The following is a 16505-nucleotide window of genomic DNA, read 5'->3' on the forward strand; positions in this document are numbered from 1 at the left end:
AATTATTGAAATTACTTACAAGAAACTTTTTGCTTGATGCATCTTCGGCCATATATTTAGTTTCAAGCAAGGACCACATTTCTTGAGTGGATTCAGCATTTTGGTAAACATCAAATAGAGTATCACTCATACCATTAAGGATGTGCCCTCTACAGATAAAGTCATCATTATCCCATTTACTTCTAGCACGGATATCCTCCGGAGTCTCATCTTCCTTTTCACTAGGCCTTGGTGTACTTATCACATAAGCAACTTTTAAAGTAGTCAAGAGAAAAAGCATTTTCTTTGGCCATCTCTTAAACTCATTACCTACAAACTTGTCAAGTTTGACAATTTGGTAGTCAAATCCTTGGGACTTGCCATTTCGTAATTCAAAGAAAATTGATATTTTAGATTGTTGTAAAATGTTTACTTTAACTTATTAAATAAACAATAAAATATAGTTACAAGTTTGTAGTAGAAAACAAATTACATATGACAATCAAGAAATATGCTTATGTACACCACTGAGAACTCTGAGAAACCGATCTTCAATCCCAAACAAAGTAACAAGAAGATTTTGTTGAAATTGATATTAATTCTAGGCGAGATGCTCTTTCCTAAAACATTATTTCCTCCCTACTACAGTGCTTGGGAATAAACTAAAAATATGTTCTGAGATTCAAGGAATTACACTAAATTCTTAGCATACGGAATTTAGAACGATGTAAGAAAAATTTAAATGGAAGAAGATACGAAAAATTACAATCGAGGATTGCAAGTTCTCTATGTAAAGTGCTAGAGAAAAAAAGCAATCAGAAATTGCATGTCGAAAATAACCACACAAGCCTTCTATACTTATAGAATAGCTTACACCTTTACACGAAGCAACATGTTACTCCATGAAACACAAGATCGATTCACGAACCAATGTCAGCTTTCAATCAATCCATCCCAATATATCTGGTTAATGTAACCATATTTAATCGTTGATAGTTACATTAAAACTAACAAATTGGATAAACTAACTTTGAAAGAAACCTGCAAAATGGAGCGAAATTCGCGGGCCGCTAGTTAGGTCGCGAGCCGCAAAACAGTAGCTTTTCCTTCCTTTCTCGCGTTCTATGAGTTGTTTCACAATTCGTGAATACTACTTTTTGTTCAAAACAGAAACTTTGCAACCTTGGGATATTCTCAAATTAATTTATTTAAATTAAGTATTTAATTTGATTAATTATAATTTCTGATGTCCATTATACGCTCTAAATGACAACAATGTGTTGCTGAATTCCTTCCTTCCCCAGAGCCTAATCATATTTTTTTATGAGTGGGATACATTAGGTATGATGCTAATAATGATGATATATCAAACACTGGTATATTGTGGGAAAAATAGTAGAAATTGTAGTATTAATGATAATTTTTCTTATATTGATATCACATGGTGTACATTTTAAATTTTAGTGAAAACAATGTACATTTTCTCTGTCATTAATGATATTAAATTAATCAAACTTTATGATTAACATAAGTTGTCGCTCATTATACTATAGGTAGGTAGGAAGTTTCCAAGTTGTTACTTGTAAACTTGCTAGTGTACGTCATTATTTTGGATTAGTACTCGATCCTATAAAAGAGGATAGGAAGCCATAAATACGAAAGTGAAATAACACTTGAAGAGGCCAGCAATAAAGTAAGAATGATTGTAGTAATACTCATGTAGTGCCCAGTTTTGTGTTTAATTGATTGCACAGCATAAACACTACACAAGCAATTAGCAAAGTAGCAGCGCAAACTCTTGCCTCTCGTGAAAGAGTTGGAAAGCACATTATGGAATGTGGTGGTCCATTTTGTGACCACATGCATGCAAACATCTATTACTAGTGCCTTGGTGGCCCACACCTTAGCTACTCATTGTATTTTACTCATTTAATTCTTGAGCTCATCAAAAGTGATCCATTTGTGCCAAAATTTATTTTAGAGGGTTTACTAATCTAATATTTGGATGATTTATATTATATCAATAAATTAAAGATGATGTACGCACTTAATATGTTATTGGAGCTCTTCTTTCCATTGATATATGGTTTTAGGATGATATATCTCCTTGGTTTATGAAGTGTGCACTTCGTATTTCCCCGTTAATATGCTGACATTCACAATAAGTCCAACATAATTTAACACCTAAATCTCTTTTAGTTGACGATTTTACTGGTCGTAATCTCTTTAGATATAAAAAAATGGTTTGTCATCATCCTATTCTCGTTCTTATAATAGTTTCTCTGAGCGAAATAAATTGCATTTGAAAATGAAAATATTTCACTGCATCTTTTAGAGACACTACCATTTTTAGTCATTACCCAATTGTCCGAATCACTCAAAATTTGTGACTTTAAGCAAATCAAGTCTATAAGTAATTCACTACTCGTCGTATAATTCTTGCTTCAAGAAATATTATTCATAATAGTCTAACTTTTGGTTATTAAATTCTTAATTTAGAAGAAATTTTGTACCGTATACCATAATAATTTAAATATATCTTATTTAGACTAAAATTTAATTTATATGGTTTTCCACTATTTTAAACTTACATGCAAAGAATGAAAAGTAAATTTAAACTTGACACAAAAATCTTGAAATCTTTACCTATAGTTGGTAATCAAATAAAAACAAAAAAAACCCATTAAATGAACCTAACATTTTGGCCCATAGCTAATCAAGCATATTGGTTACTATCCACACATTTTTGCCTCTAGTTGCTACTAAAAATTGGGTGTTACATCAAATGATCGTTCATACACATTGTTAAAATATGGGAACTTATATATATATATATATATATATATATATATATATATATATATATATATATATATATATATATATATATATATATATATATATATATATATATATATATATATATATTATATATATATATATATATATATATATATATATATATATATATATATATATATATATAGCTTGAATTTGCACTTCGTACAAAATAATTCAAAGGAGTCTAAAATTTGGTTATTTAAATTTTCGATTATCACAAAAATAGCGAATTAGACAACATTGCTCTTAGCAAAGTAGGATAGAGCCATAGACTATCCGACATCCGTTTGAATAGACGGTATAAAATTGTCAAGCCTTTATTTCGAAGGACAGATACATCCTCATATTTTTAATTACGTCTCTTTTGATTTTACATGTTAGTACATTAAATTAATTTTCAATATTTATTAATGTGCAAAATTAAGAATAATAATAATAATAATAATAATAATAATAATAATAATAATAATAATAATAATAAAATATATGTTAAAACGAATTAAATAAGATCTCACCTTAGTATAGTTTAATGTATAGGTTGAGAATACAATACAAACTAAGGAAATGTTTGGTATGAAGGATAAAAAGAAGTGAATATTAATAAGTGTGAAGCTTATTAGTTGTTTGACAATAATATATGATAAGGAAAACAGTAAAGTAATTTCTCTTTCTTCTTGTTCTTAGAAAATTACAGATATCAAAATACGGGTAATGGTTAACATGGAATGAGTTAAAACAAAATTATACCAAAAAATAACTAATTGAATGCCTAAACTCACTCCATTACCAAAGTCGAAAAAATGTAAGCCAAACAAGCCCAAAGAGTGTGCTCGGATTTTTTGACTCGAACCGAGTCTAAGATCAGGTTTTAATGATGAATCAAGAGCATTGACTGAAATCCACGGGTTTGACTTTTTTCAAAAGGTTGAGAAGGCAAAATTCGCGGGTCGCGAATTTTATAGTGTCTCGCAAGAAACTTGGTTAAAGGATCTGTTTTGGAATACAAGTGTGTCGCGGCTCGCGACAAATTAAAGTGTACGGCCCGCGAGCATTCAGTGCGAAGTTTCTGATCACAAGTCAAGTTGCGGCTGGCGACCAAACGCACGGCTCATGACTTGTGCAGTTTTTTGCGGGTTTTTAGTTTTCGCACGTTCTTTGACAATTTCTCTTGTTTTTGGACGGTTACTTTGTTAAGTTAATCCTAATTTCTTCTTATTATGAGATGTAATATACAAAGCTCCCATGTAATTAGAATTAAAAGATGCATGAAACACAAAGTGAGGAAAACTAAGAGAAAAAAAGTTGGAGCTCCATTGTTGTAGCTTCTCATTCATCTTGTAAGCTCCCGGTTATAGTGAAAAGTTTATTTTTGGTGCCAGTGGATGTAGCTATCACATTGATAGTGAACCACCTTAATTTCTCGGTATAATTTTCTTTTATTGTTTGTTTGAATCTTTATTGCTTTCCGTTATTGTTTTCGATCTTTGCTTCGGCTGTCGTACAATAGATTAATTAGAATAGTACGAAGTAAATGTTTTAATATATTTACAAAACTATTTTTTATGTTTTTTAAACAGTTTTCATGCTTCAAGTGTAGCTGGAGATTAATTGTCAAAATTAAAAAGTTAAAAACTTTATGAAAATTTTAAAAATTAAAATTGTATTTTAAAAATTGAAAATTGCCTCGTTATGAGATTTTGAGATGGGTTGTAATAAATAAGAGTATATATTTGTCTTTTTATAAACTTCTCATTCTGAATTGCTTTTTTAAAAATCAAGTTTGAAATTACTTTGCCATGAATGTGCCTGAAATTATATTTTTTTTCATCATTGAAATATATACAATAATTTATATACTTATTTCAAAAAGTTCAAAAAAGGTTTCAATTAGTAATGGTTTTGTGAATGGAAACCGATTTCGACTTGAATTTAAAATTAATTTAAATCTACGTAAAAACTACTGTGTACAAAAGAGTAATTCAATTTTAAATCGACCCGAAATTTCTAACTCAAAATCGACTTGATGAACGAAATATTACAACTCTAATCTGCATTCTACAACTGCAATACTTCAACATCGTTCACAAAAATATTACTTCCTTTGTTTCATTTAATTTGTTTGTTACATATTAATCAAATTACTAATTCTTTAGTGAGACTGTCTCAAGTCTCTCACCATAAGACAGTCTCAATTGGGTAAGCCTAATTTCCTTAAAAAAATTTATTACCCTATACAATTCAAATTTCATTGTTTTTAATGTTTTCTTACTACTGTGTTGGCTATATGGGTTCGTCTCACTATGAGACGATCTCATACAAGATTTGCTGCAATCAAAATTAGTACATCTAAATCAAAAAAGTACTCCTTTTGTTTTTAAATGTTCTTCTTATTCACTTTTTTCATTCATCCCAATGCAAACTTTAAAATTAAATAATTTTAATTGTGAGTTTTTAAAAATTCTAAAAAGTTGATATTTAGAAAGTATATAATGAGACGAATTTTAAAAGATCCCACATAAATATATTTTCTTTCTTCTAGATTGATGAAAATTCGTAGTCAAAGTTTGACATTAAAATCCGTAATTTCTATTTAAGAAGAACATATGAAAACGAACGGAGTATATCTAAACGAACAATATGAAACTCCCAATGGGTCACCACCCAACAGCATAATAATTGATTAACGTATATCATTAATAAGTAGCGAATCTCTGTTAAGTGGCTAATTACGATTTACGCTTGAAATTACTATAACTCATCGCCTAATCTAATTGTTTAGAATCTTTCTTGGGTAATCATTAATTTTCACGTTTTGTTGCTTCATTTTCAAGTCTTTTCCCATTTGTAATTGAACTTTGTCTGATTATTAACTACTTTAAAATATAAAATATCATCAAAAATCATGTATGCTGATTTTAATTTTATTTAAAAAATTATGATGTAGTCCATTTTTTTATTGGTTAAAATCAAATATGTTATTTTAAGCTATATTATAATAATAATTTATGATATGATGAAAACAAATTAATTTTGCTCCATTTAATGTATGTAACTTTAATTGTTATTTATTTTTAATAAACTCATCTATTAGATATAATTGATGGAAAATAAACAAGTATTGTTTAATTTATTCTTGATTGCTTGACTTTAAAAGAAGGTTAGAAGATAGTAATAAATAATAGGTGAATTTATTTTTATCAAATTACCTAATATTGTAACAAAACAATATATGAATTTATTTTCAACGAAACGAGCAATTAGTAAAACGTAAATTAATTACATGTTATATAATCTCTTACTATATTAATTATTCTTCTAGATACTAGGAGTACTATTTATTTCTTGAAACATTAAACTTGGTCTGTTCGAATATATTTGCTATATTATTTGATTGATTAAGCCACAATTGATGTTTTATGCAATTAAATGCTTAATTGTGATGTATTGAAATATTAACTAAAAATTATAAAAGTTATAGTTCATCTTGTATGAGACTGTCTCATAATGAGACAGATCTATATAATTAATTTATTTTTCTAATTTATTACTTTATGATTGTATGTGATCACTTTAACGCATTAGATGTACATGGGTCAGTCCAATAGACTTGGTCTCACCATGAGACCGTACAATTTAAGAATTTGTATAAAAGTTAATATTATAAATGTATGTGATTAAATGAATTATACAAAATGTCACTTGATTATTTTTTTTTCCACAAATTCTTATGACAGATGGTCTTTTTGAAAAAACCATCTATAATTGGGCCAGCCTATTATATATATTTTTAAATATTATAAGTAAGCATTAAGAATGATATATGTAAACATTTAAGATATTCAAAGTAAGCATTAAAGATACGGTAAGTAATCATTAAAGATAATGTAAGTAGAAATTAATCTTTAATAGGTCGGGTTTAAAATACATTTTTCAAAGAGACGGTCTCTCAAAAATCTAACTGTTTTTTTCTTACACATTAATTACAATAAACTTAAACAATAAAAAGTATCAACAACTATAATAATCTCAATAACTATATTTCGGAACGAGAATATTAGAATGCTAATAAACTCCGACACTTGTTATGAGAAATTGCGATGTCGATTGTTCGTATTTTAGTTTTATTTTTACATTTTTTGCGTCCAAATGGTTATAAAATATTTATAATTATAGTAATTATATTCCTTGGATTTTAAATAAATGTCTCAATTAATAATGCATTAATTTTCAATATTTTTATAAAAACATATGTTGGGCCACAACGAAAGAGAGAGTAAGGGGAATATATAAGTTAAAAAAGTGATAATTTAATAGCTGTTGTGTAGATAGTTGAATCATAGTAGTATATGAGGGCATAAGATAGGAAATACGGTTATCAAATAAGAAAAAAAAAACCATTTAATATAAATATGCAAAACGATAAAACAGCAGTGGAAAAATAATCAATTACTGTGATTTTTTGGCCATCAATACTGCAGTTTTGAACCCAATCGATTGTGATAGCAACAGATAGACAGTTACAAATGCCGCGGTTCAAAACCGAAACACAAAACCACACTATATGCTGCGGTTCAACAAAAACCACAGCATAAAATGGGTATATTTCTTTTTTTTTCGTATAATCAACAAACCAATGCATAACATTCATCTCTAATATACACAATTGAAATCACCAAATAATTACCATAAATTAATCACCAATATACATATATATATATATATATATATATATATATATATATATATATATATATATATATATATATAAATATATATATATATATATATATATATGTATATATATATATATATATATATATATATATATATATATATATATATATATGTATATATATATATATATGTATATATATATATATATATATATATATATATATATATATGTATATATATATATATATATGTATATATATATATATATATATATATGTATATATATATATATATATATATGTATATATATATATATGCATATATATATATATATATATATATATATATATATATATATATATATATATATATATATATATATATATATATATATATATATATATATATATATATATATATATATATATATATACATATATATATATATATATATATATGTATATCTATATATATATATATATATATATATATATATATATATATATATATATATATGTATATATATTTATATATATGTATATATATTTATATATATGTATATATATATATGTATATATATATATATATATATATATATATATATATATATATATATATATATATATATGTATGTATATATATATATATATATGTATATATATATATATATATGTATATATATATATATATATATGTATATATATATATATATATATATATATATATATATATATATATATATATGTATATATATATATATATATATGTATATATATGTATATATATATATATATATATATATATATGTATATATATATATATATATATATGTATATATATATATATATATGTATATATATATATATATATATGTATATATATATATATATATATATATATATATATATATATATATATATATATATATATATATATATATATATGTGTGTGTGTGTGTGTGTGTGTGTGTGTGTGTATATATATATCTATATATGTGTATATATATATATATATATAGATTTTGGATCAAATGAGAAGGGGTATGAAAATGAGAAGGGTGAGAAGTAATCTAAACCATTCATTTTTTTGATCAACGGACAGATTTAATTAGCATTTTTTCATAGTTGCACGCGGTTCAATTTGGATTTTTCATGTAATTTGAACCGGTTTTTTATTGATTAACCGGTTCAATATATAAAGAATTTTTTTTTTCTCTCTCCTACTTTACTTTCTCGACATTTTCTTTGCATTCCATCCTCAAGAATTTTCGTCTTCCTCCCGTTCATTTTTCTTGGATTTTATTTGTTCTTCAATCGTTTGAATCTCAACCGTTCCATCCTGCTTTACTTTCGTTTGAATCTCGACATTTTCATTGTTCTTCAATCGTTCTTGGATTTTATTTCAGGTATTTCAGTTCTTGATTTAAGGGTTTATTTTCTTCGATTTTTGGTGTTTATTTGAATATTACTCTGGTATTTGATATTTAGGGTTAATTTCTGTTGATATTATTTGATATTACTCTGCTTTACTTCGATTTTCATCTTGTTCTGCGACTTTTCATTTTCATTCGATTTTTAGGGTTAATTTCTTCATCTTGTTCTGCGACTTTACTTCGATGTTTTGATTTTTTTAGTCTCGACATTTTGATATTATTTTTGGTTTAATTCTGGTATTTTAAATCTTCGATTATCACTTTTTTTTTAGTTGTCATGGCAAAAACAAGAGGTTCGTCAACTTCGAAGTCAGGTCATCAACGAGGTCGCAGTATTCCAGTTGATATTCCCTCCACTTCTAATTTACATTTGAATTCCAACACAAGAAAGAGAAGAGCTGAGGAAACTGACAATGTACAACAAAGGTCTGTAAGGTATGTTGAATTCCAAAATTGTAATTCCAACAAAGTATTCCAGGTCATCAACATTGTAATTATTCATAGTCATAGTATCCTTTATTGATAACATAGTATCTTTTTCTAAGAACATTGTATATTTTTTTTGTTGTTGCAGGTTGAGATCTACATTCCAGACAAAAAGTAGACCTTCTCAATTGATCAAATTGATGAAGGGATTCACTGAGAAACAAAAAATCTCAGTGAGAGAGATTGGTTTTGGTGGCCTTCTTGATTTAAAGTTATGTAGAAATCCATCTGCAATGCTTGGTTGGCTTGTAGATTGTTTTGATCCCGGTAGTTGTATGTTTTCGATAGACTCTTTCAAGTGCTTTCCCATTTCTGAATATGATGTATATGATGTTTTTTGTCTACCTCTGAACCCAAACAATGATGTAGATATAGTTTCAAGGTGTGCGAACAAGTATAATCCTGATTTTCCCTTGAAACAAGAATTTAGATCCTTTTTTGGTTATGAAGATACAAATGCAGCAATTCCTTTAGAATTGCTTGAACGAATGATCCCTAGGATGATTGATGGTGGGGATGAGTTCAAGCAACTGTTTGTGTTGCATGCTATTTCTTCTTTCTTAGCCCCAACCCAAAACAGAACAATAGACCTTAAGATTGTAAAGTCCATAATAGATTCGAATAAGATTAGTTCTTTTAATTGGTGTAAGTATGTGCTTGATCAGTTTTGTGACTCTGTTGTTAGATATCGTAAAGGAAAGGTGCAATTTTTTTCTGGATGCATTGTTTTGTTGGAAATAATTTATTTTCATCGTTTGAAATTCAAGAATATCTCTTTGCCATCCTCTTTACCCCTTATCTCTCATTGGACTGATAAGGATGTGTCAAAAAGAATTAAGGAGGAAACATCTGCTAATCATTTTGGCAGTGGTTTAATTTTGAGTACATATCCCGTGAGTCAGACGATGGTTTTTGAGTATGGTCAAGCTGTTGGGTTAAAGGTGAACAACGTTGATATTGGTCAACCAAGTGTAAATGCAGAACCCTTCAGAGATCAAACAGTGCAAGACGAAGATAAAATTGAGTTTCACTTGCCGTTAAATGCAATGCGTAATTCTGAAATACGCCAAGTAGCTGAGGATGTAAGTATGATCTTACTTATTTATGTATAACAAACATTTTAATGATAACACAGTAGCATTCTCCTGTATCTTTAAGTATGATCAAACACAGTAGCATTTTAATCACAAACATTTTAAGTATGATAACAAAGTAGCATTCTCCTGTATCTTTAAGTATGATCAAACACAGTAGCATTTTAATGATAACATTTTAATGATATGCACAGTAGCATTTTAAGTATGTAAGTGTAAGTATGATCAAACAGTAGCATTCTCCTGTATAACAAACATTTTTCAAATTTTCAAAATAGAACACAGTAGCTATACATTGTCATAGTAACTTTTAATCACAACATAGTATCTTTTTCTAAGAACATAGTAGCATTCACCTTGGCAACAAATATTTTTCAAAATTTCAAAACAGAACACAGTAGCTATACACAGTCATAGTAACTTTTAATGATAACATAGTATCTTTTTCTAAGAACATAGTAGCATTCACTTTTGGAAAATAATCATAACATAGTATTTTAAGAACATAGTTACTTTTAATTTGAACAACATTTAACTTTATCTTTACTTATTTTTGTAGGAAATATGTGAGTTGCTGATGCTGATGAGGAGAGACACTCAAGTTGTCTCCGAGTTTTACATGCAGAAAATTAAGTTGTTTTTAGAACAAAAACGTTCATTTTCTTCTCCTCCTGTCCCTTTTCCTGATGTTCCTTCTACCTCATCCACACCTTTTTCTGAAACCCAAAGTTTTTTCATGAATCCTACCGTGCTCAATACAATCGATGAGATAGTTGACACGGTTAAATGGGTTACCTCTATTCCCAGGATGGTGAATGAGGTTTTTGTTGCTGATGAGGGTGATGTAGATGTAGATGTAGTGGATGAGGTTGAATTGGATCAAGTTGTAAATAATGTTGTAAATAATGTTGCTGATGAGGGTGATGATGATGTTGTAAATAATATCACTGTTTTTGAAAGCCATGGTTATGAGAATGTATTGATACATGGCAGGGCTAAGTGTTCCATTCCTTTCAGAGGTGTGAATGATAAATTTACATATGTTTCACATCTGCTGAAGTGAAACAAAAAATATATGAGACAACTTGGTTCGTTACTTCAAGAAACAGTTGACTATTGTTTTGTTTCTGATCAATGTTTTGACAATAGGTGAGTCTTTTTTTTTGGTTTTTCTTTTTATGTGATTTTTGTTTTTTATTATACTTATTTAATTCCTTTTTATTTGACAGTGAATTGCTCATTAATTATGAGGACAATTTGAGGATTCAAAGGGAAGAGTTTTATACTCTTGGGGATCCCTCAAAGTGTACTCATGTTTCTGTTGTGGATTGTTGGTGTTTATTGCTCAATGAAAATGAAAAGAACAAGCAATCTTCAAAAAAGTTCTTCTTTAGTGCTAGTTCTAGTGTACGTTTTTTGTCATTTTTATTCTAAATTACTTTTCTTTTATTTTGAATTATTTTTAGTTATTTCATTGTTTTTTTTTTACAGCTTGCTTTGTTGGATTTTAATAATAATGGTGGTTCTGAACAAATTGATTTAATTTGTGATTCTTGGGTCAAATGGGTGGATTTCAACCAAGTTGATTTGACTAAGTTTGATCTGGTAAGATATTTTTTTAATGATTGATTAGCTTATATAGTCACTATTTTAGTTGTTATAGCTACTAATAGGTAGTTAGTACTTGTGCAGTCACTTTTTTTTAGATATATTTATTGATTCAGTGATATATAATATACAGATTGTTGTCCCGATATTGAAAGGCAGTCAGTACTTCTTACTTCTTCTGAATATGAAGTTAAGAATGGTTCAATGGATAGACAATGTGAACCATACTGCTGTTTCAGAAGAAGAAATTAGAAAGCTCGATGACACTATGGTATGTGTAGCATTTTATTATCCTGAAAAACCTTTTGCCTATGTTGCTAAGATTATGAAATATTTATTAATAAATATTTAAATGAAACTTTTGTAGAAAGATTTGTTGTCAACAATTTTTGATGATAAGATGCAAGCTACTCATGTTATTCCATTATGGAAAATGGAACGAGTTCCCACCGATTGGAAAATGACTGCTAGGACAAACATTGAAAGTGATGTATTTATGATGATGAGCATGCTGTTTTTCGAGGGAACAGTTGATTTCCAGTGTCCAATATTGAATGCAGTTACGATTTTTCTTCTTAATATTATTTTTAAATGTATTTTTTTTGAATGACATTCTAATTAAAAGATTCAAACTAAATGTATTTTGTTTTTATGTAGGCTCCATTGAGACATGTGGCAAGAGTTAAGATTGCCGGATCTTTATTGTTATCTGATTTGAACAAACAAAGATCCAAAGTTTTAGAAGAGCTGTCCAATTTTAAAGATAAAAGACGCTCCATTGCCAAACAAGTTTCTATCAGAAGATTAAAGATTCGTTAATGTGAAGTACAAGATGAAGTTGTGAATTTTTAAGTTGTACAAACATTTGATGGAACATAGTAGATAATCAGGCACTTAGGCTTTAGGTTGTACAAGATGAAGTACAAGGCTGATATTTTTGCAACAAAGTTTTTTCAAAATTACAAAACAGAAGACAGTAGCTATACATTGTCATAGTAACTTTTAATCACAACATAGTATCTTTTCTTAAGAACATAGTATCATTCACTTTTGCAACAAAAGTTTTTTCAAAATTACAAAGGAGTTGTAATTACAAAGTGGTATGCTATGTTGTTGGTGCTAACCGCCCCCCTGTATGGTAAACTAAGGAGTTTTCTTGGTTAGACTCAATTCATAAGAGGAACAAGAGAGAGCATGTAGTATGACCGGAATTCTATTTGATAAAGAAGCATTCGTTATCAAACCGTTGGATGCAAAGATGTCATATAAAAAAAATAGATGAACCACAATGCCTATTTGGTAACTCAGCATGTCGAGTATGATTGGCTCCCGTTATGGTGCTCCAAATGTAAACAATTTGGGCATATGAATTGGAGTGTCGGGTTGGCATCAAGCAAACCAATCACCGGCCTAATCTGTTGGTAAATGAGGATGGTTTCAGGCCGGTAAAGTCGAAGTGGGTGAGAAAAAATAAAGGTTTATCAATTGACCAGAAAACCGTCATGTTTAATGGGCAAATTTAGCAGCATGTAGGAATCCTAAAATTGCAGTAACAGCTGATGTTCCTAAACCTTGTGCATCCACTAGTAAGGAGGATGCTATGAATCCAGCAGAACATCCGTGTGCATAACCAGTCAAATGTACAGAAGACAGTAGCTATACATTGTCATAGTAACTTTTAATCACAACATAGTATCTTTTCTTAAGAACATAGTATCATTCACTTTTGCAACAAAAGTTTTTTCAAAATTACAAAACAGAAGACAGTAGCTATACATTGTCATAGTAACTTTTAATAACAACATAGTATCTTTTCCTAAGAACATAGTAGCATTCATTTTTGCAACAAAAGATTTTTCAAAATTACAAAACAAAAGACAGTAGCTATCCATAGTCATCTTAATATAATCTCTTTATCTATCTGTTCTTCAGCATCAATTTTCCTGCATAACAAAAATTTTGCACTTTCATTTACATAATCAAACTATTTAATAAGGATACAATATAATATAAGCAAATTATATATATTTTATACCTTAAGTGGGGTATCTTTTGTTGATGGGCAATTTCGACTATCATGATAATCAAATTTACCACAAGTTTTGCACTTTCTTTTGGGCTTCTTGCTTTGCTCAATAGTTTGTTCCTTTTCCCCAATTATTCTTTGCCTTTTTCCTTTGTTCTTTGATTGGATTGGGTTTTGTATTTCCATTGTCGAAGATGAACTTGTGCCTACTAACAATTCGATTTGTTGCTCTTTAGTAATGTCCACCCTCACATCATCACTTTCCTCCAATTTTCTACTAATATCTTTTAGGTTTTGTAAAAGTGATTGTAAATCACTCTCACTCCGTTGAGCTAAACCTAAACAATTGAATATTTCACACCAAACTTCCCCCAACAACTTCCCCACGTTGTTACACTTTTTGCTCTCTTCAATCAGATTCCCATGCAAATCAAAAATAGGCTTCTTTAATGCTAGCTTCGTCCAACGATCTAAAACATATTGCTTTGGTATTTGTGTTATTTGTCTTGCACTCATAACACAAATCGCATGGGAACATAATATTCCTATCCGTTTAAATAACTTGCAATCACAATCTACCTTCAACTCGTTAATCGAACTTCCCAGTATAAAATTCACCTTGTACATCTTACTTACCGTTGAGTCCAAAACAGTTATACTTTCCACACTTTCATTCTTTTCAATACTTTGAATATAAGTTTTGAAACAAGACTTATAAACTTCATTTTGAAAAAGAAAAAAATTTTTTCTAGTATAGACTTCACCGGCATGTTTTTCAATCGGCAATGGTGTTTTATATTGTGGGTTTGTGTGAAGTGATTCAGCATTGAGCTTATCTTGTTTGTACCTCTGTGCATCCATTGCACTTTCATAACTCATATAAAATTCAACAAGTGTCATGTGAGGGTTTGAAAAGTGGTTGAAGAAACTATTAACACTTTCCGATCGGGATGTAGTTCTCAAAATCCCCCCCAATGGGATATCCCTAAAATATGCGGGTATCCATTGATCTCGTATACTAAATATACTAGTAAACCATTTATCTGTTTGAAGATTGTATTTGGTCATAATTCCCTCCCATTTTTCTTCAAATTCATCTTCTTCTTGATCAATATTCCACACACACCCATTTAATTCTTTCAAAAAATCTTCATTTTTGTTCAATTCCGGTCCAACTTTATCAGTCACTTTACTCATGATGTGCCACATGCAAAGTTTGTGTATTGTGTGTGGAAATACATTTTTAATCGCAATTTTCATTGCAGGGTCTTGATCAGTTATCAAATATGTTGGCATACACTCCCCCATACAATGTAAAAAAGTTCTAAATAACCACTCAAAAGATTCACTATCTTCCTTAGCTAATAAACCTATACCAAATGTAATACAAGACTTATGATGATCTACTCCGGTAAAAGGGGCTAAAACCATGCTATACTTATTGGTGTTATAAGTACAATCAAAAGTAACCATTTCTCCAAATAAACAATAATTCTTTCTACTTATCGCATCGGCCCAAAATAAACGTGATATGTGGTCCTCCTCATCTAAAGCATAATCAAAATAAAACCCCGTGTAAATATCTCTTTTTCTGATAAAATTCTCGATCAACATCTTCCCATCATCTCCTTTGATATATGCTTTCAAATCCCTATGGAAATTCTTAAAATCTTGCATTGTCACTCCCACATTCTCATAACTCCCGACATTTTCCTTAAACAATCTAAAGGATTTGACCGGTCCTATATTAACCCGTGCATTCTTAGATATGAAATTTTTGTGCAACAAAGTCATTTTCCTATTACCCAATAAAAATTGACGCGATGTAGGGCTAACTAGACAATGATTGTGCGCCTCTTCGAATTTTAAAACATGGTATGTTCTCTTCGCTATGTCATATTTCAAAATCAATCTAGCTTTACAACCAATTCTTTTGGTTGATCTCTTATAACGTGCAACAACATCTGCACTTTTCTTAGGGTTAGGTTTTATGATACCCTCCCTACTACAAACAAAATATTTTAAAAAAACAATACCCTTTTTTTTGTAGGTAGTAGATGAACGTATATCAAAACCGCAAATTTCAGCATATTTACCATAAAAATCTAAGGCTTTCTCTAAGTTTTCAAAAGCCATACCAACAAATGGCTTTTTATCAAACTCACAATGAGGAATCCACAGGGTTGAACCATTTGGGGTAACTTGTGTAATAGTTCTTGGAGTTTGAGTCCCTGTATAACAATCCAAAGTTTTTCCAAAATTAAAAAAGAAGGCAGTAGCTATACATCGTCATAGTAACTTTTAATCACAACATAGTATCTTTTTTTAAGAACATAGTAGCATTCACCTTGGCAACAAATATTTT

The 16505-nt window shown here is 28.9% G+C and overlaps 1 protein-coding gene across 1 annotated transcript in view; it reads right to left on the reverse strand.

Annotated features, from left to right (window-relative positions):
* Positions 1-13620: 13620 nt before the first annotated feature.
* Positions 13621-16505, reverse strand: part of LOC130821615 (protein FAR1-RELATED SEQUENCE 5-like) — a 3898-nt gene continuing 1013 nt past the window's right edge. The window contains exons 2-4 of the mRNA XM_057687403.1: positions 14283-16371; positions 14150-14186; positions 13621-13770 (exon numbers count right to left, since the gene is read on the reverse strand). Of these exons, the coding sequence (XP_057543386.1) occupies positions 13621-13770; positions 14150-14186; positions 14283-16371 (2276 nt within the window). The remainder of the gene's footprint in view (positions 13771-14149; positions 14187-14282; positions 16372-16505) is intronic.

This window comes from Amaranthus tricolor, chromosome 8 (genome assembly GCF_026212465.1).
Source record: "Amaranthus tricolor cultivar Red isolate AtriRed21 chromosome 8, ASM2621246v1, whole genome shotgun sequence".
Lineage (NCBI taxonomy): Eukaryota > Viridiplantae > Streptophyta > Magnoliopsida > Caryophyllales > Amaranthaceae > Amaranthus > Amaranthus tricolor.